General features: G+C 49.0%; 1 protein-coding gene across 1 annotated transcript; it reads right to left on the bottom strand.

Annotated features, from left to right (window-relative positions):
• Positions 1 to 7,393: 7,393 nt before the first annotated feature.
• Positions 7,394 to 20,852, bottom strand: LOC144273707 (uncharacterized). The gene is made up of 5 exons (XM_077832398.1): positions 20,805 to 20,852; positions 12,638 to 12,780; positions 11,832 to 12,045; positions 8,756 to 8,940; positions 7,394 to 7,826 (listed from the first exon to the last, which is right to left on the bottom strand). Exons 1-5 carry the CDS (start codon positions 20,821 to 20,823, stop codon positions 7,770 to 7,772), a joined length of 618 nt encoding a protein of 205 aa, XP_077688524.1. The 5' UTR covers positions 20,824 to 20,852; the 3' UTR covers positions 7,394 to 7,769.
• Between the last annotated feature and the right edge of the window lie 1,560 nt (positions 20,853 to 22,412).

The raw sequence follows: 22,412 nt of genomic DNA, 5'->3' as shown, positions 1-22,412 counted from the left end.
ACTGAGAACAGCCAAGCTCCATCCTCTTTGGAAACCCCTTTCAGGTAGTTGAAAGTAGCTATCAAATCCCCCCCTCCTGCTCTTCTGCAGACTAAACAATCCCAGTTCCCTCAGCCTCTCCTCATAAGTCATGTGCTCCAGCCCCCTAATCATTTTTGTTGCCCTCCACTGGACTCTCTCCAATTTTTCCACATCCTTCCTGTAGTGTGGGGCCCAAAACTGGACACAGTACTCCAGATGAGGCCTCACCAATGTCGAATAGAGGGGAACGATCACGTCCCTCGATCTGCTGGCAATGCCCCTACTTATACATCCCAAAATGCCATTGGCCTTCTTGGCAACAAGGGCACACTGTTGACTCATATCCAGCTTCTCGTCCACTGTAACCCCTAGGTCCTTTTCTGCAGAACTGCTGCCGAGCCATTCGGTCCCTAGTCTGTAGCGGTGCATGGGATTCTTCCGTCCTAAGTGCAGGACTCTGCACTTGTCCTTGTTGAACCTCATCGGATTTCTTTTGGCCCAATCCTCCAATTTGTCTAGGTCCCTCTGTATCCCATCCCTACCCTCCAGCGTATCTACCTCTCCTCCCAGTTTAGTGTCGTCTGCAAACTTGCTGAGGATGCAATCCACACCATCCTCCAGATCATTTATGAAGATATTGAACAAAACCGGCCCCAGGACCGACCCTTGTGGCACTCCACTTGATACCGGCTGCCAGCTAGACATGGAGCCATTGATCACTACCCGTTGAGCCCGACAGTCTAGCCAGCTTTCTATCCACCTTATAGTCCATTCATCCAGCCCATACTTCTTTAAATTGCTGGCAGGAATACTGTGGGAGACCGTGTCAAAAGCTTTGCTAAAGTCAAGGAACAACACGTCCACCGCTTTCCCCTCATCCACAGAGCCAGTTATCTCGTCATAGAAGGCAATTAGATTAGTCAGGCATGACTTGCCCTTGGTGAATCCATGCTGACTGTTCCTGATCACTTTCCTCTCCTCTAAGTGTTTCAGAATTGATTCCTTGAGGACCTGCTCCATGATTTTTCCAGGGACTGAGGTGAGGCTGACTGGCCTGCAGTTCCCAGGATCCTCCTTCTTCCCTTTTTTAAAGATGGGCACTACATTAGCCTTTTTCCAGTCGTCCGGGACTTCCCCGGATCGCCATGAGTTTTCAAAGATAATGGCCAATGGCTCTGTAATCACATCTGCCAACTCCTTTAACACTCTCGGATGCAGCGCATCCGGCCCCATGGACTTGTGCTTGTCCAGCTTTTCTAAATAGTCCCGAACCACCTCTTTCTCCACAGTGGGCTGGTCACCTCCTCCCCATGCTGTGCTGCCCAGTGCAGTAGTCTGGGAGCTGACCTTGTTCGTGAAGACAGAGGCAAAAAAAGCATTGAGTACATTAGCTTTTTCCACATCCTCTGTCACTAGGTTGCCTCCCTCATTCAGTAAGGGGCCCACACTTTCCTTGACTTTCTTCTTGTTGCTAACATACCTGAAGAAACCCTTCTTGTTACTCTTAACATCTCTTGCTAGCTGCAACTCCAAGTGTGGTTTGGCCTTCCTGATTTCACTCCTGCATGCCCGAGCAATATTTTTATACTCCTCCCTGGTCATTTGTCCAATCTTCCACTTCTTGTAAGCTTCTTTTTTGTGTTTCTTTTTTTCTTTTTTTGATCAGCAAGGATTTCACTGTTAAGCCAAGGTGATCGCCTGCCATATTTACTATTCTTTCTACACATCGGGATCGTTTGTTCCTGTAACCTCAATAAGGATTCTTTAAAATACAGCCAGCTCTCCTTCTGTGCGAGTTAGGAAGATCCTTCCTAGCAGGTGGCTGAACTGCTTCAGAGGAAATGAAAAGAGGCCCAAACATCTGACATGTTTGTAGTTCACCTACCCCCATTCCCAACTGGCACCAAAACCTGTTACACTACCACCATCCCACTCCTCCTCATAGGCACAGAGCAAAATGTCAAAAGCTTCAATCTCAGTTCTGCCAGGAGCTTAAAACAATACTGCTGAGCGACGTGAACTGTCCCTATTAATCTTGAGGTAGGTTCCCCCTGAGTCCCAATGACAATACAGGTTTCAGAGTAACAGCCGTGTTAGTCTGTATTCGCAAAAAGAAATGGAGGACTTGTGGCACCTTAGAGACTAACCAATTTATTTGAGCATAAGCTTTCGTGAGCTACAGCTCACTTCATCGGATGCATACTGTGGAAAGTGTAGAAGATCTTTTTATACACACAAAGCATGAAAAAATACCTCCCCCCACAAACCCACTCTCCTGCTGGTAATAGCTTATCTAAAGTGATCACTCTCCTTACAATGTGTATGATAATCAAGGTGGGCCATTTCCAGCACAAATCCAGGGTTTAACAAGAACGTCTGAGGGGGGGAGGTAGGAAAAAACAAGGGGAAATAGGTTACCTTGCATAATGACTTAGCCACTCCCAGTCTCTGTGTGGGGGAGGGGGGAGAGAGGAACCTAAATAAGTGGCCTCATTATCAGAGGTGCTGAGCATCCACAGCTTCCATGGAAGTCTGTTTAGGGGCCTAAACACAGAGGAAGGAGCCTGATCCCCGGCACTCAAATTCGAGCCTTTGGGCTGAATTAGCTAAAAGGACTCTACAGGATGGTCAACATGGACCATGGCAATACGTGGCTGAACAACAAAGGACCCGATCCAGCTGACTCCAATGGGAGCAGTAGCAGGCTCACAGAAGTGCAGGGCATTTCTCCAAAGCACATGGACAGCATGGACATTTCCACCATTCAGGACTTCGCAATCCCCACCTTTGATTTTCTTCAGCCACAGGAAAGTGACCTTCTTTCCCTGAGTATATGCTCTGGGCCAAGGGAGACATTTCCGCTCTTGCCCTTTGGGAGCTAACTGAGGGCCTAGCAACATGGGCACAGCTGATCAGTCAAGGAGGAATCAAGTGTTTTACATAAAGCGCCCCACTGGGAAAAAAGCAGAATAGATTTTGTTTGGCTTTTTCTCCAAATACCCCTTTGAGCTGACACACGGCACACAATGCTCCAAACCAAACGGACCCTTTCTCGGCACACAATGCTCCAAACCAAACGGACCCTTTCTCAGAGATCTGAGCAAATTACCAGAGGCATTTCAGTGGTGGCTCAGGAGTGTCACTAAGGGCTGTGCTGTTATATGGGGATGCTTTCCAGGTCTGCAAAGTTAGTGCTTGGCTGCTGAAATGCCAGCAGGACCCCAAGGTTTGGTTTGTGTTAACAAACCCTGCCAAGAAGAGGGTACGTTTGAAGCAGGTCTGTGTGTCCTGGGCAATCAGGAGCACCCAGCAGCCCACGTTTGAGACGAGAAACAGAGTTCAGAGCAAAAACAGCCTTGGGGACCCATGTGAAGTACCATGGGTAGAGCCTCCCCTCTTCTCTCCCATCTATACCTGGGTTCCTCAACCTTAGACAACCCTGTTCCCCTCGCTGACTCCTGCCTGCCAACCTACAACCAGCTCAGATTGTGGCTACTTCCCTCCCACCCATTTACATGCCCACAGCTTCTGGGGACTGCTCTCCAAGAATCAGAGAGTCGGTAGGTGCAGCTCAGATGCGTCTTCCCGAACAGGGAATTGGGGAGGGCAGTTAGGGACGATGTTCTGTGCCAAAGGCCGCAGGAGCTGGAGCCAGGTGCCAGTGTGGATGAGGAGTCTGAGATGATGGAGATCTGGCTGGCATACTAGGCATGAGCATGGTGCACGGCCCCCATAAGACAGTGGGATGTTGTAGTGGAAAGTTTGGGCTCCTGCATATTCTTATATTGATAATAAAAGCCTCCAGTTAAAACAGTCCAGAGCCTGCCAGCCTGAGCCCTCGGATGCCTGGCCCTCAGTGACTGTCACTCAGCATCTCGGGAACTCGCAGTGTCTGGCCAGTCCAGCTGGTCTGTAATTCTGTCTGCTGCTCCGAGGGAATCTCATCCCCTCACCCTGGCTTTGCTGGGGTCAGTCCCATCCCTGTGCCAGTGGCTCTGACAATGGAGACGTGTTTCTATTGGTCCCTGCGTCAGGTCATGGATGAGACAAACCAACTAAAGTGTCAGGTATTTCTAAGCACCCACTGCCCTTGCCCCCTCCATGCCAGGTCTCCCCTCCATGCCCTGCTCCCTTCTCTGCCTGTACTCACTTTGTGTTGGAGCACTCTGTAGCGCTGTCCAGAGGGTGAAGAGCCCCAGGAGGAGAAAGAGGCCCCTTGACTTCATGGTGCTGCCAAGAGCTGGGTCTGAGTGCCCAGAGCTGAGCCAGCCTGCAATTTAAAGTCGCACCCAGGTGGAGCTGGTTCAAGTGTGGGAGGAAGCAGCTCACAGGTGATCTATAAGGACAGCCCATATTTTAGCCTAATTCCACATTCTAAGGAGCCAGCTCCAGATATCTGTCCCTGCCCACACAGAATAAGGATATGAACAGGTCCTCGTCATGCTTAGAAATTGCCTTGGAAGACAAAAGCAAAGAAACCTAAGGAGGAAAGCGGAGGGACTGAGATCCACCAATGCCCAGGGTCATTGGTGACCGCAGAAAACGGGTCATGTAGGATATACTCCCTTGAGCCCAGCAGAGAGTCCTTGCTCCAGGCTTCAGAGGAAGGCAGTAGCTTCCCAAGTTCTTTACCAAGGCCACCTGTGGGGGACTTCTTCTGGAGCCCCAAGAATCATGCTGATTTGCACTGGGCTATGCACAGATTAGGAGACTGATCACATTTGTTTACTGACAAGCCATGGGCACACGTACGACTCCCCATTTCCCGGGAGGCCCAATCAGTTGGATTGTATCAGCGCCTCCCTGGGCTGAGGATTGGAAACAGCAAAAGCCCTCTGTGCCTTTTTAATGCAAATATCATTTCTTTTTCATCCCCAATGACAGGAATTTCCAGGAGTCCCCCTTCCTCACCCAAGTCCCTCAGAGGTGCTGAAATGCTATAAAATCTTCTCCTCCCCACCCCTCGGAGCAGAGGTGGGCAAACTACAGCCCAAGGGCCAGATCTGGCCATCAGGGCTTTCAATCCAGCCCATGGGATTGGTAGCCCTGCGGCGCAGTGGGGCTAAGGCAGGCTCCCTGTCTGCCCTGGCCCTGTGCCGCTCCCACAAGTGGCTAGCACCACGTCCCTGCAGCCCCTTGGGAGGTGGGGCAGAGGGCTCCATGCGCTGTCCTTGCCTGCAGGCACCGCCCACCGCAGCTCCCATTGGCCAGGAATGGGGAACTGCGGCCAATGGGAGCTTCAGGGGTGGTACCCACAGGCAAGGGCAGCACACGGCAGAGCCACCTGCCCCACCCCACCCCCAGGAGCCACTGCCAGACATGCTGACCACTTCCGGGAGCAGCACGGGGCCAGGGCAGGCAGGGAGCCTGCCTTAGCCCCGCTGCGCACCACTGCCACCCTGGAGCCACTCAAGGTAAGCGGCGCCAGTCCAGAGCCCACACCCCAAACCCCTCCTGTACCCCTCACCCCAACTCCCTGCCCTGAGCCCCCTAACCCCCTGCCTTGAGCCCCCTGCTGCACCCCTCCTGCACCCCAACCCCCTGCCGTAAGCCCCCTCCTGCACTCCTCCCCCTTTCCTGCACCCCAACCCCCTGCCCTGAGCCCCCTCCTGCACCCGCACCCCCTCCTGTACCCCAAGTCCCTGCCCTGAGTCCCCTCCTGCACCCCGCACCTCTCCTGCACCTCAACCCCTTGCTCTGAGCCCCCTCCTGCATCCTGCACCTCTCCTGCACCCCAACCCCTTGCCCTGAGCCCCTTCCTGCACACCGTACCCACTCCCACATCCCGCACTCCCTCCTACACCCAAACCCCTTGCCCCAGCCCTACATTCATGACCTTGCATACAATTTCCCCACGCAGATGTGGCCCTCGGGCCAAAAAGTTTGCCCACCCCTGCCTTGGAGCCTTCTCTTCTCCAGACTGTACAGACGTAGGATCTCTAGCTTGTGATCAGAACTAAGGCTCTCCATAGATGTGATTAGTTCAGCAGCTCTTCTCTGCCCCTTCTCCTGAATTTGTGATTCTGTAGGGTGATGATGTGCCCTGAACTGGATGCAGGAGTCCAGGAAGGGCCTGTCCCTGGCCTTGGCCAGGGCTTTATAACATGTCTTGTCTGCTTTACACTACTCCTTCTGGTGCAGAATACAATCCTCTTGGTCTTTCAGGCTGCAGCTGAACAAACAGCAACCACTTCATGGCAATGCTAACATAACCCCATGAGTCCCTTTCATTATCCACAAAGTCATCCTTTGGTCCAAGTGGATGACTTCCGATTTATTCCTGCTATGCCCACCAACCCTTGCCTAGCCTCTCCTGTAACAGGTTGAAATCTTCTGGATAGTGTCTGTGACCGTTCTGCTCTACGAGCTGGTGCCATTTACAGGGTCCTTTTGTTTCAATGACATCCATTTAACTATGCTTCTGCTATACCCAGCTTACATGGCTGTCTTCTGCTCCCAGACTGACTTGTGCAGGTTATGTGGCACATTTGCTAATGCCTAAATCTAAGGGCCAGATCCTGAAGCCCTGAAGCAAAGCTCCAACTGAAGTCAATGGATAAAGAAAGAGCCAAGACAACATGGAAGGACATTCGGTAACCAGCATTATCCACATTCACCTCATCAGGAGCTTCTTTGCCCTCTTCAACAGGAGATTAGATCACTCCGGCATGCACCAAATTGGTTTCTGCTAATAATTCCTGTCTCTGCAACCTCTTCCCTCCACCCGCCCTTGCTTATGGTCTCCAGAGTTTTACTGACAACTGAATTTAGATTCACTGACCTGCAGTTTCCTGGTTTATATTCTTTCCCGTTTTTAAATTGAGAGGCGATATGAGCCCTGCCCACATGTTTAGGTCTTGCGCACAGTACACTACCAGGAACAGGCTTCCTACTACAAACGTGCCTAACAGATGAGTCTGAAGACACTTGGATGGCAATGGGTGCACCATCAAACCTAGACAGACAGGGCCATTCATAGCGACTCTGCCTAGCATTCCATGGTGTACCCAGACAACCATGCAGGACCCCTAGTCTTCCACTCCCTGGGACCATTCGGGGGCCGAGGGGAGAGGTGACGCGTTCGGAGCATCCACAAACTTGACCTAACAGTGCAAAGAAAGTGGCATTAAAATACTAGAAAAGAAAGTACTGAGAGAATCCAGAGGCAAGCCAGCTTAGAGTAACTCCCAAAGCGGAGTCCCTCCTCAGCCGCGTGCCCCTGCAGTGGGAGAACGCAGCAACCAGCACTCAGACATACACACACCTTGTCTCACCAGTTCTGGTATGCAGTTGTATTTTGAAACAATATACAGAACTCTGAGAAAAACAACAGAAGTCCACTTCCCACAGAGAGCAGATGGCACCTCTCTTTCTCCAATCTCACCAGCTTCTTCTCTGTTGATCATGTTCACTCCCTGCCTCAAAGCAGCTGCGGAGAGTGGAGTGAGAGTCTTGTGTCTGGATATAAAAGTTCCGCACGTCCCCCAAGACCTGAGCTTGGCGTTGGGACATTCAAGGCAGACACCGCGTTTTCCAAAAGGAAGGATTAAAAGCAGACTTGCAGCTGTGGGCAAAGTTAGCTGACTTCAAATCATTCAAAGCTACTGGAGTCGTTTAAGCTCTGACCCTACTTACAGTGCTAAAGGTTCAAGCTGCAAATACAGCTGCTCCTAGTTCCTGCAAGCAAGTTCCAAGTCCTCTGTCAGAGAAGCAAATCTCGGTCTTTCCATCGTCTCCTCACTTCTTCCTTAAAACCTTTCTCCTGCTTTTTTCCTTCTCTTTCCTTTCAGAATGACGACAATCGCCTAGAGAGAATCATTAAAGCAGAGAAGTTATTAGCTCCTGAAATGACAGCTTCAGCCTTAAGGGCCACACTTTCAGCTGGCCTCCACTCACCGTCAGATTATGTGCACATAAATGGCATTTGCACAGGCAGATCCGGAGGCTGAAGCCTAATTCTCCCCTTTGCAAAGGCAAGTCCCTTTTGCATTTATGTTGTTGTTCCATATTCAAGCAGCTATTCACATAGTTTTGCATTTACAATATTTTAAAAGCCAATTTTGGAAAACAGGACCTTTTATCTGAGACTCGCCTCAGTCCATCCTTACCCAGAGTACTCCAGGCTGGATGATGCTTTGCTCAGTGTGCTGTTGGAACCCACTGGGTTTTGGAGTCTGGATTAATGAGGGCAAAAATTTCATTGCTGAGTGGAAGCTCAGATTATTCCGCAGCACCCTGGACTCCCTCCCCACTTGTTCTCTCTCCTCTAGGCTTGTCCTCCGTCTGACCCCCCTTTGGCTGTAGTGTAGCACAAAGGGGATAGACACATACTCACACAGAGGAAAGCAAACTGTATTCAGGATACCCATTCTCCCAGCCCTCTCCAGGAGGCACTTCTTCCTGCAAGCCCCAGGAGGCACCAGCCCTGGAGAGACACGGCAGGGGGCTGGCAGAGCAGGTTCGCTCTGAAGTTGCTCTCGGTCTGCAACTTGATTCCAAGTGCAGCATGTTTATAATTTTCTCAAATCCCATCAGTAAGCAGCTCCTCTTGCCCTAACCAACTAGAGACTCATTCCCAGTGGGGCTTCATGTCATTTGGCTGGGCCGCCCTTTCAGAGGGGGATTCTCTCCCTCTCCCCCTCTCCTCTCCCTCACAAATTGCAGCCTTGAACTCCCATCTTCGCTCCCAGGCCAGTTGACCCTGTAAAACCCTCCTGGCTACACAGAGACTCACCAGAGTGAAGGCAAGACTGAGCAGCCCTTTCCCCAAGTTGACAGCCAACAGGCCCAGGACAGTAGCAAGGACAGGAACCGGTTTCCCCCAGCAGCAGGTGGAATTAGGGCTCACGCTGCTCCCTTGCTCTGAATCCAGCAGCAGAGTCTCCCTGGGTAATGTGGCTGACTGGAGAGTCGAGCACTCTGAGAAGACAAAAAGACAGGTACAGGCAGTGCTAGCCCTAGGGCTAAGGTCAGACCAAAAGAAAGTGAACTCCCCCAGCCCCTACTACTGACAGCTAGACTTCATGCTGGGGGAGACAGGGGTTCAAAAAGCTGGGATCTATATGAGGCTTCCACACTCAAGTTACAAACTGCCACAATTGGTATCTGCAACCCCACCTCTGATTACTGCGAGGGGATCTGGTGCATTGTTATTCATGAGTAAATTAAAAATAAATATACTGTCACCAGATTTACCCTCCTTTGCCTTGGGTGTGATTTCAGGCTGACGGGCTATCTCTAAGAAGTACCAGTTAGTGGGTCAGACCATGGCTTCCGTTACTGGGACATTAACTGATTTAAATGGAGTTACCCTGCATTTACACAAGTTTCAGAGTAGCAGCCATCTTAGTCTGTAACCGCAAAAAGAAAAGGAGAACTTGTGGCACCTTAGAGACTAAATTTGTTAGTCTCTAAGGTGCCACAAGTCCTCCTTTTCTATTTACACAAGTGTGACTCAGGTCAGACTCTGGCCCAGAGCATTTGAGGGCAGACAAGTAGAGAAAACCTCCCTACTCAATTAACTGGCCAACAGGAGGGTGGGTGAGAGAATGGGCGATGAAGCATGTCAGAAGGTCCTAATGATCAGCCTGCACAGGACACAAATGCACCAGGCACGAGGAGGAGATGAGATACCAAGCCCAGAAATGGCTGAAGTTTGAAAGCTGCAGCTTGGCCTGGCAATAGTTTTTATTCCCCCGAACCCTGAGGAACAAGGTATGCAGGAGGAATTGGTTGGAGCTGGACATTAGTTCTATACCTCTGAACCACTATGTGGCTCTTCACATGAAACCTAGAAAGACAAAAGTCCTCCCTGCCTCAAAGTGCTTCCAGTCAGACTCAGCGAGAGGGAGCCATTCAGGGTGGCAGGCTGCTGAGGAAATCTGTGTGGGAAGGCTCCTTGCAAGAAGCAGGTTTTAAGTACAGGTTTACTCCACTCTTCCCGGCTGTGGCTCAATTCTGATGTCAGCACTGAGTGATCCACCACCTTCTATTGCATTTCCAGTATTCCACACCTTGCAGCTTCATGGCTTTCATCCCAGACAGTCAGTTGTTTATCCTGCATTGTTGTTATTAATCGTTGTTAGACTGAAAACACCATTGAGTTAATTGCTCCATCTACGTGGCTGATGCCCTGAGAGGTGAGAACTGCAGCAAATACATCCGATGAAATGAGCTGTGGCTCACGAAAGCTTATGCTCAAATAAATTGGTTAGTCTCTAAGGTGCCACTAGTCCTCCTTTTCTTTTAGCAAATAACAGTTCACTCTGGACACACCCAGCTATTGATCTGAAATATCAAACTACCCAGCAATAGCACATAGTGATCAGATTTCAATGTACTGAGACTTCACAGCCCGAAGCCACGCTACTGAGGCATGGTGTTAGATCTCAGAGCTAAGTATGACCAGGCCAGGTCAATGCTTAGATGAGAGACCTCCAAGAGAAACCCAGGTGCTGCAGGCAGTGGCCCTGGTGATACTCTTCCCTCTGAGGCAGTTCAGAACCCATACTCCACCCTTAGAGGTCCCTGGATCCTTTTCTCAAGAGCAAGGGTGTTTGCCTTGGTTTCTTGGCCAGATTCCAGTGTAGGAAGTTACAGTTTGGCTCCCTAAATCCCTGCCTGGATTTTCAGATTAATCAAATATGTGTTGTGCACTGGTGAATAGAAAGTTGTACAAATTTCTAACCCAGACATGGCTGCATATAGCTCCCGGGGGAAGTGACATCTATCCAAGTTCCTATACGGGCCTAAACTGTCCGTCAAGCACGTTGTATGACAAATGTTATCGGTATTCAGGGACTGGTGGTAATAATTAGGCAATCATTTCCATAACCTGGAACCCAAACCAATTCCTCCTGCCTGCCCCAGGGCACTTTCACAAGTTAGCAATGCAGCAAACAAAGACACTGGGCCAAATTCAGCCCTGAGCAGATGTGACTCACTGATTTCAATGACGTGGCACACACTTACACCAGGGCTGCATTTGGCCGCTCGGTGGACAGTCCCACAAAGAAGTCCAAAGGCCCTTCTCTGGAAGGGCACTGTCCTGCAGCGCTAGGAGCCAGTCACAGGCTTCTTGTGTTTGAAAACAACTCACCGTCTCTAGCCTGCATCCTTTTTCCACTTTTGTACATGTTAATAGTTTTGAACCTTTGTAAAATGCTTTTGTTAGTGTCAGTAACTCCATCATTGTAACACACATTTCGTTACTGAAACGTGCACAGAGGGGTGAATCTCACACCACTTCGTTTTCATAGACATGGGGCAAGATTGTACCCTGGCCCTGTGTGGCTATGCAGGGGAGCAAGGCCTCACACCCTGTGGGTGACCTTCCTGGGCCCAGGTGCAGGGGCAGAGCAGAGGCAGCCCTCTCCCCCTGGGAGCAAGTGGGCAGAATCATGGCTGGCCTGGCCAGGCACGAGCAGGGAAGTAAGCTGCATGCTCAAAAGGTGTCACAGCTCACTTCCCCGACCCAGTGCAAGAGCGGGAGCAGGAGGGGAATGGTGACTCTCCAAATCACAGATCCTTCCTGGGCAGGAACAACTCTATACTGCCCCCTACTCAGGGCTGAGCTTAAAGGCTCAGTCCAGCCCATGGGAACTACAATGAACTGTATCTGGGTGACAGGTTTCAGAGTAACAGCCGTGTTAGTCTGTATCACTCCAAATCTCACTAGTTTCTTTAGCCCATTGCCTTTTGCTGGAGGAGGGCAAAGCTCTGTGCCACAATGTCCTTTTTCAAAGCTCTTTTGTATCCCTGTGATCTTTGGCTGTGATTCCAGCCCTATTAATATGGTGCTGCCAACTCACCTGATATCTGCAGGATAATGTCTGCCTGCTGATTGAAATGCCCAACTCTGGCCCACAGGGAACAGCGGTACGCACCAGAGTCCTCCGGCTGGACCTCAGGAATGACCAGCGATTGCTGCACATCCATCAGGAACTCCCTCTGGGTCCCTGAATACACATGCGTGCTGTTCTCATGTCTCCGAATCAGCCCCATTTCATGACTCTCATTGGCTACCTGCAGTGCCCCAACAGAAGCCCCATTAGCATGTCAGACGTTGAACAGGGATAAGCAATGGACTGTGTTGCCAGAGATCTTAGGTCCAAACATGCTGATTTCCATTTTTGTGCAAACATTTGCATGCACAGCTGACTGTGATCATACAAGTGGGTGACCCCCCATTTGCTTGTATAAATTAGATAGTGGGTCATCCAGCTAGCGGAGCTGCATGTGCAAATGAATGTTTCTTTCATATGAAACAGGTGCAGCCCAATTGAGACAACGTGCTAAAATGCTCCCCCAAACCTGGAAGCTGGACATGAAGATGAGGCCTTTAATGTCACTGAAGGGAGAGCCCACAGCAGCTACATGGAGGAGCTACCATCTCCTCCAAGAGTCAGGAGGAATAAGACAGAAAGAAGCAATGCCACAGTCCCTCTCTGGGTCTATTCCCCTATCTGCCCAACATTCACAGCTTGTGAAATAATGTAGGGAGGACAAGATCCCAGGGAGACATGCGCTGGGTTTGGTGGCCACGAGAAGCTTATAATTAAATTTGTTGTGGCTCAGAATGGTTGTGACTTTCCAGGACGGTTAATAATGTGGTTACCTTGTACCAGCCAATGGCCCAGTAGTTGTGCATCCCTCCAGCAACAGTGGGACACGGTAGGACTGCTGTTTCCCCACACTGGACTTTTATGGACCCAGCTGCCACAGCTGTTCTTTGCAGGAGAAGCCATAGGCAACAAAGAGCTAGAAATGAAAGGAGAGAATCAGGGTTATGAGCGGCCTGCTTCCCCAGACTTATATCCAGGAAAGGCCACCAATAAATCCGCTTCAGAATTCCTTATAGCAACAGGAGCTGTTTCCACCAGGGCTGGAACCCAGGTCACTTTGGGAGGATTTCTCGTCAGTTCGGAGCCTGCCCACTCACATGCCTCTTGCACCTACTGGCGCTTACAGGTTCCAGCACACCTTCTCCATCTCTACGTGGCACACGCCTCGTCCCCGAGCCCTCTGAACTGTCAGAGGAGTTACAGAAAGGTGACTGTTGTTTCTCTGAGTTGCTATGAATTTATTTGAAAGAGACTTCTGACATTTAAAGCACCTTGACAACAGCAGAATGAGACCGAGGTCACTCAGTAGCCTTCAAAATGTGTTTTTAAATTTTACAACTATTATAAAAATCACTGTTTGCCTTTGTTTTACATACTGACCAACATGTTCAGACCTGGCTGCCTAAAGGTAGGCCCCTACGTCCAAATTTAGCCACTTAAATTAATTCTCAGAGTATGTCTAAACTACAAAATTAGGTTGATTTTATAGAAGTCGATTTTTAGAAATCGATTTTATACAGTCGATTGTGTACGTTCCCACTAAGCGCATTAAGTCGGCGGAATGTGTCCTCAATACCGTGGCTAGCATCGACTTACGGAGCGTTGCACTGTGCGTAGCTATCCCACAGTTCCTGCAGTCTCCGCTGCCCATTGGAATTCTGGGTTAAGCTCCCAATACCTGATGGGGCAAAAACATGTCGCGCGTGGTTTTGGGTACATGTCGTCAGTCGCTCCTCCCTCCGTGAAAGCAACAGCAGAGAATTGTTTCGCGCCTTTTTTCCTGGGTTACCCATGCAGACGCCATACCACGGCAAGCATGGAGCCCGCTCAGCTCACCACTGCTGTTGTGAGCATTGTAAACACCTCACGCATTATCCTGGAGTATGTGCAGAACCGGGCTAAGAGACACCAGCACGAGGGTGATTGTGATGAGGACATGGACACAGACGTTCCTGAAAGCACGGGCTGTGGCAATTGGGACATCATGGCAGCAGTGGGGCTGGTTGATACAGTGGAATGCCGATTCTGGGCCTGGCAAACAAGCACAGACTGGTGGGACCACATACTGTTGCAGGTATGGGATGATTCACAGTGGCTGCAAAACTTTTGCATGTGTAAAGCCACTTTCCTTGAACTTTGTGAGTTGCTTTCCCCCGCCCTGAAGCACAGGAATACCAAGATGAGAGCTGCCCTGACAGTTGAGAAGCGAGTGGGGATAGCCCTGTGGAAGCTTGCAACGCCTGACTGCTACCAGTCAGTCGGGAATCAATTTGGAGTGGGCAAGTCTACTGTGGGGACTGCTGTCATCCAAGTACCCAATGCAATCACTGATGTTCTGCTACCAAGGGTAGTGACTCTGGGAAATGGGCTGGTCATACTGGATGGCTTTGCTGCAATGGGGTTCCCTAACTGTGATGGGGTGATAGACGGAACGCATATCCCTATCTTGGCACCGGACCACCTTGCCAACCAGTACGTAAACTGCAAGGGGTACTTCTCAATGGTGCTGCAAGCACTGGTAGATCACAAGGAACATTTCACCGACATCAACGTGGGATGGCTGGGAAAGGTACATGACGCTCGCATCTTTAGGAATTCTGGGCTGTTCGAGCAGTTGCAAGAAGGGACTTACTTCCCAGACCAGAAAATTACCGTTGAGGATGTTGAAATGCCAATAGTTATCTTTGGGGACCCAGCCTACCCCTTGCTCCCATGGCTCATGAAGCCGTATACAGGCAGCCTGGACAGTAGTAAGGCGCAGTTCAACTATAGGCTGAGCAAGTGCAGAATGGTGGTAGAATGTATCTTTGGCCGTTTAAAAGCGCGCTGGCGCTGTTTGCTGACTAGGTCAGACCTCAGCGCAACCAAGATTCCCATTGTTATTGCTGCTTGCTGTGTGCTCCATAATATCTGTGAGAGTAAGGGGGAGACATTTATGGCAGGGTGGGAGGTTGAGGCAAATCGCCTGGCTGCCGATTTTGAGCAGCCAGACACCACAGCGATTAGAAGAGCACAGCTAGGCGCACTGCACATCAGAGAGGCTTTGAAAACCAGTTTCATGACTGGCCAGGCTATGGTGTGACAGTTGTGTGTGTTTCTCCTTGCTGCAAACCCGCCCCCTTTGTTGATTTTAATTCCCTGTAAACCAGCCACCCTCCCCACTTCGATCACAGCTGGCAAAGGAAATAAAGTAACTATTGTTTTGAAACCATGCATTCTTTCTTTATTAATTAGAAAAAAGGTGAGATAACAGACAAGGCAGCCCAGGTGGGGTGGGGTGCAGGAGGAGGGAAGGACAAGGCCACATTGCTTATTGTAGCCACACTACAATTCAAAACTGTTTGAATGACAGCCTTCTGTTACTTGGGCCATCCTCTGGAGTGGAGTGGCTGGATGCCCGGAGGGGCCCCCCCCCCAACGTTCTTGGGCATCTGGGTGAGGAGGATATGGTACTTGGGGAGGAGGGCAGGCGGTTATACAATGGATGCAACGGGGGTCTGTGCTCTTGTTGGCTTTCCTGCAGCTCCAACAGACGCTTCATCATGTCCGCTTGCTCCCCCATTAGCCTCAGCATTGCCTCCTCTCTCTGCTCTTCACGCTCACTTAACGCTTTCCTGGCCTCTGCCACTGAATGCCTCCATGCATTAAGCTGTGCCCTATCAGTGCAGGAGGACTGCATGAGCTTGCAAAACATGTCATCACGAGTGCGTTTTTTTTTGCCTTCTAATCTGCGATAACCTCAGGGACGGAGATGATGGGGGAGCATAGAAACATATGCACCTGGGGGGAGATAAAAAGGGAGAGTAAAATTTCAGATGATACATTTCTGAGAACAAAAGGGAGACCCTTTCACAGTGAATCAAGCAATTCACAGCTGACAGCACATGTGCTTTAGGTACAAGGTGGCATTTTGCCTTTTATATTGAGTGCCTGCCGGTATGGTGACACATCACACATGGCTGGGCAACAGAATTCGGTTTCCAGACAGCTATGGTAAGCCTTTTGGTATGCGGGGTTGGCTTCTTACGCCTTCATAACATGTGGGAATGGTTTCAAACTGCAGCGCCATCCTTTCCCACAGCAAGCAATGCCGGGGTTGGGTTTCACATTTAAAAGGAGGGGCTGCGGTTTTCGGGTGGATGTGCAGCACACACCTCCCTGCACCCCACTGCGTGGCTATTCTCTGTGATGATTCCTTCATCCCTCCCCCTACCGCGAGGCTATTCTGCAGGATGATCCCTTTTAGCCCAGCGCAAACAACCCAGCATGAATGGGGTCCTTTTACTGCTCCCTTACAAAAATTCCCCTATTTCAACCAGGTGACCATGAATGGTATCACTCTCTTGAGGCTAACACAGAAAGATAAAGACCAAATGTTGCTCGAATGCAACCAAAACCCAGGACCATTCGCTGCCATGTTTTGTGCTGCAATGATTCCAGTCTACTTGCTACTGGCTTGGCATGGTAAAGTGTCCTACTGTGGAGGACGAAATAAGGCAGCCCTTCCCAGAAACCTTCTGCAAAGGCTTTCAGAGTACCTCCAGGAGAGCTTCATGGAGATGGCCCTGGAGGATTCCCGCTCCATCCCCAGACACGTTAACAGACTTTTCTAGTAGCTGTACTGGCCACAAATGCATCCCAATTCTTCAGGGCAAATCAAACATTAAACATTATTGCTTTTAAACCCTGTACTGTAGTTACAAATGTGCACTCACCAGAGCTGCCTTCTCTGGCTTCAGGGTTGGGGATCCCGCCTTGGGAGGGTATTGGCTTCAGGGTGATGAAAAGGTCCTGGCTGCCGGGGAGAACGGATTTACTGCTTGCCTGCTGCGCATTCTCCTCCTCCTCCTCATCCACAAAATCCTCCTTCCTGTTGCGTGAGACTCCCCCCCTTGCAGGTGTCCACGGACAGTGGTGGGATAGTGGTAGGGTCCCCCCACTAGAATGCCATGCAGCTGATATAGAAGCAGCATCTATGGGGCTCTGACCTGGAGCGACCATTTGCCTCCTTTATCTTTTGGTAGGCTTCCCTGAGCTCCTTGATTTTCACATGGCACTGCTCTGTGTCCCTGTTATAGCCTCTCTCCACCATGCCCTGTGCGATTTTGGCATATATATTAGCATTTCTTCTTTTTGATTGGAGTTCAGCCTGCACAGATTCTTCTCCCCATACAGCAATCAGATCCAGTGTCTCCCATTCGCTCCATGCTGGAGCTCGTTTGTGATTCTGGGGGGACTGCATGGTCACCTGTGCTGCTGAGCTTGCCACGCTGACCAAACAGGAAATAAAATTCAAAATTTCCCAGGGCTTTTCCTGTCTACCTGGCTAGTGCACCGGAGTTGAAAGTGCTGTCCAAAGCAGTCACATTGGAGCACTCTGGGATAGCTCCCGGATAATTGCGTCTGCACTACCCCAGATCTGACCCAGCAAGGTCGATTTTAGCGCTACTCCCCTCGCCAGGGAGGAGTACAGAAGTCGATTTTAAGAGCCCTTTAGGTTGACGGAACGGGGTTGGTTGTGTAGACACATTCATTTTAAAATCGACCTAACGCAGCTAAATTCGACCTAACCCTGTAGTGTAGACCAGGGCTCAGAGGAACTGAGCACCAGCCATTCCTACTGGCTTCAGAACAAGTTGTGGGTGATCAGTGCCTCTGAAAATCAGGCCAATTTTATTTAAGCCCCTAATTTAGTTTTTGTTTTGTTTTCTTCCTTTTCTTACCTGCATCAAAATACTTATTAAAATGCTCTCAGCATGGCCAGTGACCCATGGACACTTACTCATCTCTAGGTGGGCTAAGAGTTTTGGTCTCTTGACTCACTCTAGTCTTCTATGTGGCAGCCAGGAACAGTTGACATGTACTTACTTAGGGCTGGTCTACACTTAAAAGTTTTGCTGGTTAACAGAATGTTGGGAATCATGAAGAAAGGGATAGATAATAAGACAGAAAATGTCATATTGCCTCTATATAAATCCATAGTACACTCACATCTTGAATACTGTGTGCAGATGTGGTCACCCCATCTCAAGAAAGACATTTTGGAATTGAAAAAGCTTCAGAAAAGGGGCAACAAAAATTATTAAGGGTATGGAACAGCTTCCATTTGAGGAGAGATTAATAAGACTGGGACTTTTCAGCCTGGCCAAGAAATGACTAAGTGGGGATATGATACAGGTCCATAAAATCATGACTGGTGTGGAGAAAGTAAATAAGGAAGTGTTATTTACTCCTTCTCAGAACACAAGAACTAGGGGTCACCAAATGAAATTAATTGGCAGCAGGTTTAAAACAAACAAAAGGAAGTATGTCTTCACACAACACACAGTCAACCTGTGGAACTTGTTGCCAGAGGATGTTGTGAAGGCCAAGACTATAACAGCGTTCAAAAAAGAACTAGATAAGTTCATGGAGAATAGGTCCATCAATGGCTATTAGCCAGGATGGGCAGGGACGGTGTCCCTAGCCTCTGTTTTCCAGGAGCTGGGAATGGGGGACAGGGGATGGATCGCTTGGTGATTCCCTGTTCTGTTCATTCCCTCTAGGGCACCTGGCACTGGCCACTGTCAGAAGACATGATACTGGGCTAGATGGACCCTTGGTCTGACCCATTAGGGCCATTCTTATGACATATCTATGTCAGTTAGAAGTGTGAAAAAAATCACACCTCTGACATCGCTATGCTAGCAACAGGTCCAGACACAGTTCAACCAGCAGAAAAGTCATTTTGTTGATAAAGCTTATTTTGTTCAGGGACTAAATACAAACTCTACTGGCAATATACTGGCTTATATCTTTTGCCAGTATAAGCTGCATGTCCACTAGGAGGGTTTGCTGATATAGCTAAACCGGTATAGCTATACCACAAACACTGTCTAGTGTAGACAAAGCCTTAGTAAAAAAATAAACAAAAAAGTTGAAAACTAGTAGGAAAGAGAGCCATTGCACCCTTGCAAGCCAGAGGTATGGAATTCTACACTGTCCTTCAGATGTTCTGTTTCAATTAATCTGTTTGTTTGAGTCACACTACAGGATCATAACACAGGAGTCTCAGACACCGGGGAGAATGAATGAGAAAGCAGTGCTTGGAGGCACTTCATAGAAGCGAGTATCTTCAATGGCCCCCATTGCTGTAGTCTCTGAGCATGTCTCAATCATTACATGATTTATCCTCGCAACATCCCTGAAGTAGGCAAGTACCATTATTCTCATTTCACAGAGACTATCTGACATGCACAAGGTCACACAGGAAGTCTGTAGCAGAGCAAGGAACTGTGTCTTGGGTCTTGTCTACAAAGAGACTTAGAGTATGTCTACACTTTGAGCTAGAGGTGTAAATTCCCAGCTCAAGGAGTCAGACCTACACTTGCTCAGAGTGAACTAGCGTATGAAAAATAGAGCATAGCCACAGCGGAACAAGCAGGGAGTGGGGTTAGCTACTCAGAGTATGCACCTAGTGTCTCGGGAGGATCACATTCAGGGCAGCTAACCCTTCCTGCTGCTCATGTCGTGCAGCTATGCTCTACTTTTAGTGCGCGAGCTTGATCAGAGCTAGTGTGGGTATGTCTCCTTGAGCTGAGAATCATCCCTCCAGCTCAAAATGTAGATGTACCCAGAGTGAATGGCAGGCCCACTCCTGGAGTCAGCACTAACAGTATGTGAGCTTGCCACGCACTAACTGGCCTCATAGACCCTGCTACCACGCGCTAAGAGCTCCGCGGGGTAGGGTTTTTGTTATCATAGAGCCTTGAACACATCACAACCACTACTGTATTTAGTCTCAACCCCTCTGGAAGTAGGAAAGTATTATCCTCATTTTCCAGGTGGGAATATTGAGGCTCAGAGAGATTAAGCAACTTGTCCAAGATCTCAGAGTGAGTCTGTTGTAGAGCCAGGAACAGAACCTAAATCTTCTTAACCACAAAATGATCTTGCATCCTTCTTTAGGAGACACCTGGGGCAGAGGATAGCTCCCCATGTATCTGGCATATTATTGGCACTGCCAGGATGCAAATAAAACAATAATAAGAGAGGAGACTATTAGAGGAGAGGCTCTGATTGAATTTGGATTTAAGAATAAATTCCACTCCCAAGTTACAGCCACTCAGACAAGTAATAACATTCCCCCTGGAATGTACAAATAAGCCACACAACTCACGATCCCGTAGGGCAACAGTTCTCAAACTGAAAAGGAGGACTTGTGGCACCTTAGAGACTAACCAATTTATTTGAGCATGAGCTTTCGTGAGCTACAGCTCACTTCATCAGATGCATACTGTGGAAACTGCAGCATCGGTATGCATCTGATGAAGTGAGCTGTAGCTCACGAAAGCTCATGCTCAAATAAATTGGTTAGTCTCTAAGGTGCCACAAGTACTCCTTTTCTTTTTGCGAATACAGACTAACACGGCTGTTACTCTGAAACCAGTTCTCAAACTGCGTCGGGACCTCAAAGTGGGTTGCGGCAACCCCATTTTAATGGGGTCACCAGGGCTGGCTTAGACTTGCTGGGGCCTGGGGCCAAAGCCCAAGCCCAACTGCCCGGGGCCAAAGCTGAAGCCTGGGGCTTCAGCCCTTGGGTTTCGGCTTTGCCCCTCCTCTACCCCTCCCACGCCTGGGGTTCAGTCTTTGCCACCACCACACCTTCCCCCCACCCCACGCCCTCGGCAGCAGGGTTCGGGTGAGCTCAGTCCCCACTCCTGGAGTCATGTAGTAATTTTTGTCGTCAGAAGGGGATCGTGGTGCAACTGAAGTTTTAGAAAACCTGTCCTAGGGAATTCCACTTAACATTGGCCTGATCTGCTTCACTGTCAGGCCCTCATCTTGCTGGAACACACAGCCTGTTGTGGGGTACACTCCCCACCCTCCTTGCATGGAATACAGCCAACAACAAGAGAAAGAAATACAAAGGTGATGAATAAACGCCTAATGAGGACTCACCCAAATGCAGGATCTGCATGGTCTGGGCAGCTTGCACTTGCAGGAGTACTTGTGCCCTCTAAGCTTCCTGTTCTAGTAAATGGAAACAAGTGGGCTTGGCTTTTTAGAAAATGAAAGCTGGCTCTTCATCAAACCCTGCAACACAATATGACGTACTAGCTGGAACCCTAAATGCCACACCGCCTGAGCATGGGGACAGAGGAATAAGACACAACTTCATCAGATTGTGATAAGGAATTTATTAAATTGTAACTGAGCATCTCCCCACTCACACTCCTAGGGCCATTATTTCTTCCTTTCAGACTTGGGCAGCCATTGTTCTGCTCCTCCCACAAAGGGTTTCATGCTCCCTCCGTGTTGCTCACTACATATAGAACTGATCCGTAATGCCAACACATTCTCCTCTTTCAGACTCCTCATCCACATTTCTGCTGGGATGTTGTCAAGAAATCAGCCAGTCGATGGTGGCCATGTTGAAGGGTGCTTAGGAAGAGCTGATATTATTGATTGATTGTGGGGAAAAAAAATTCTAATTATTTCAAACCACCACGTTACCCAGGAAATGCCTAATCCTGACCCAATTAAGTCAAGGACAACACTCCCATTGACTTCAGTGGATACAGGTTCAAACCTCCATTGAGCCTATGTAGCAGTATGAGCATATTACTAGCCTTGTCCTTCCTTCCCACTTCTCTCCTCTTGTTCATCACACTCACCTCCTGTGTCTTATCTTATATTAGACTGTAAACTCTTGAGGGACAAAGACAGTTTTTTCCTGTATGTATGAAAAGCGCCACAGTACACGGGGTGCCAATTCTGACTGATGTCTTTGGGTGCTATTTTAATGCATGCTGATAGATAAAATATAAGCATAGGCAGATAAAATCTGGCCAACAAATTAGTAAATCTTTGTCAAACAACATAATACAATATAATACACGGTAATGTTTCTTTATATTGTAGGCTGGAGGCTTTGGAGAAGTCCAGTGCCACCAGCATCTGTGAACTAGGCCTGAATGAAGAGTTTGAAAGAGACAATCCTCTCAACACTTGGCTCACTCTACTAGAAGAAATGGTAAAGTTTCACCCACCCGTATCAATAGAAAGGGTTTTTGTTTGCCTATATCCAAACCTTTATTGAAGCAAAAAAGTTTAGTTCATAAACGCATATGTTGAACCCTTCTAATTGTGCTCTGCTTTGTAACTAGAAAAGGAGTACTTGTGGCACCTTAGAGACTAACCAATTTATTTGAGCATAAGCTTTCGTGAGCTACAGCTCCCTTCATCGGATGCATACTGTGGAAAGTGTAGAAGATCTTTTTATATACACACAAAGCATGAAAAAATACCTCCTCCTACCCCACTCTCCTGCTGCTAATAGCTTATCTAAAGTGATCACTGTCCTTACAATGTGTATGATAATCAAGTTGGGCCATTTCCAGCACAAATCCAGGTTTTCTCACACACACACCCCCCAGCTTTGTAACTGATCAAGATGAAGTTTTAAATCAGATTACAACACAGAAGAGAGACATCTTTCAGGTTCATCAGATCCTAATGTTCCCTGGGCTATTGGGGGAGGTGCAAGAGAGACGACAAGCTCCAGCT

This window comes from Eretmochelys imbricata, chromosome 13, assembly GCF_965152235.1.
Source record: "Eretmochelys imbricata isolate rEreImb1 chromosome 13, rEreImb1.hap1, whole genome shotgun sequence".
In the NCBI taxonomy this organism is placed as follows: Eukaryota; Metazoa; Chordata; order Testudines; family Cheloniidae; genus Eretmochelys; species Eretmochelys imbricata.
The sequence above is the reverse complement of the archived record's forward strand: the minus strand, read 5'-3'. Positions and strand labels throughout refer to the sequence as shown.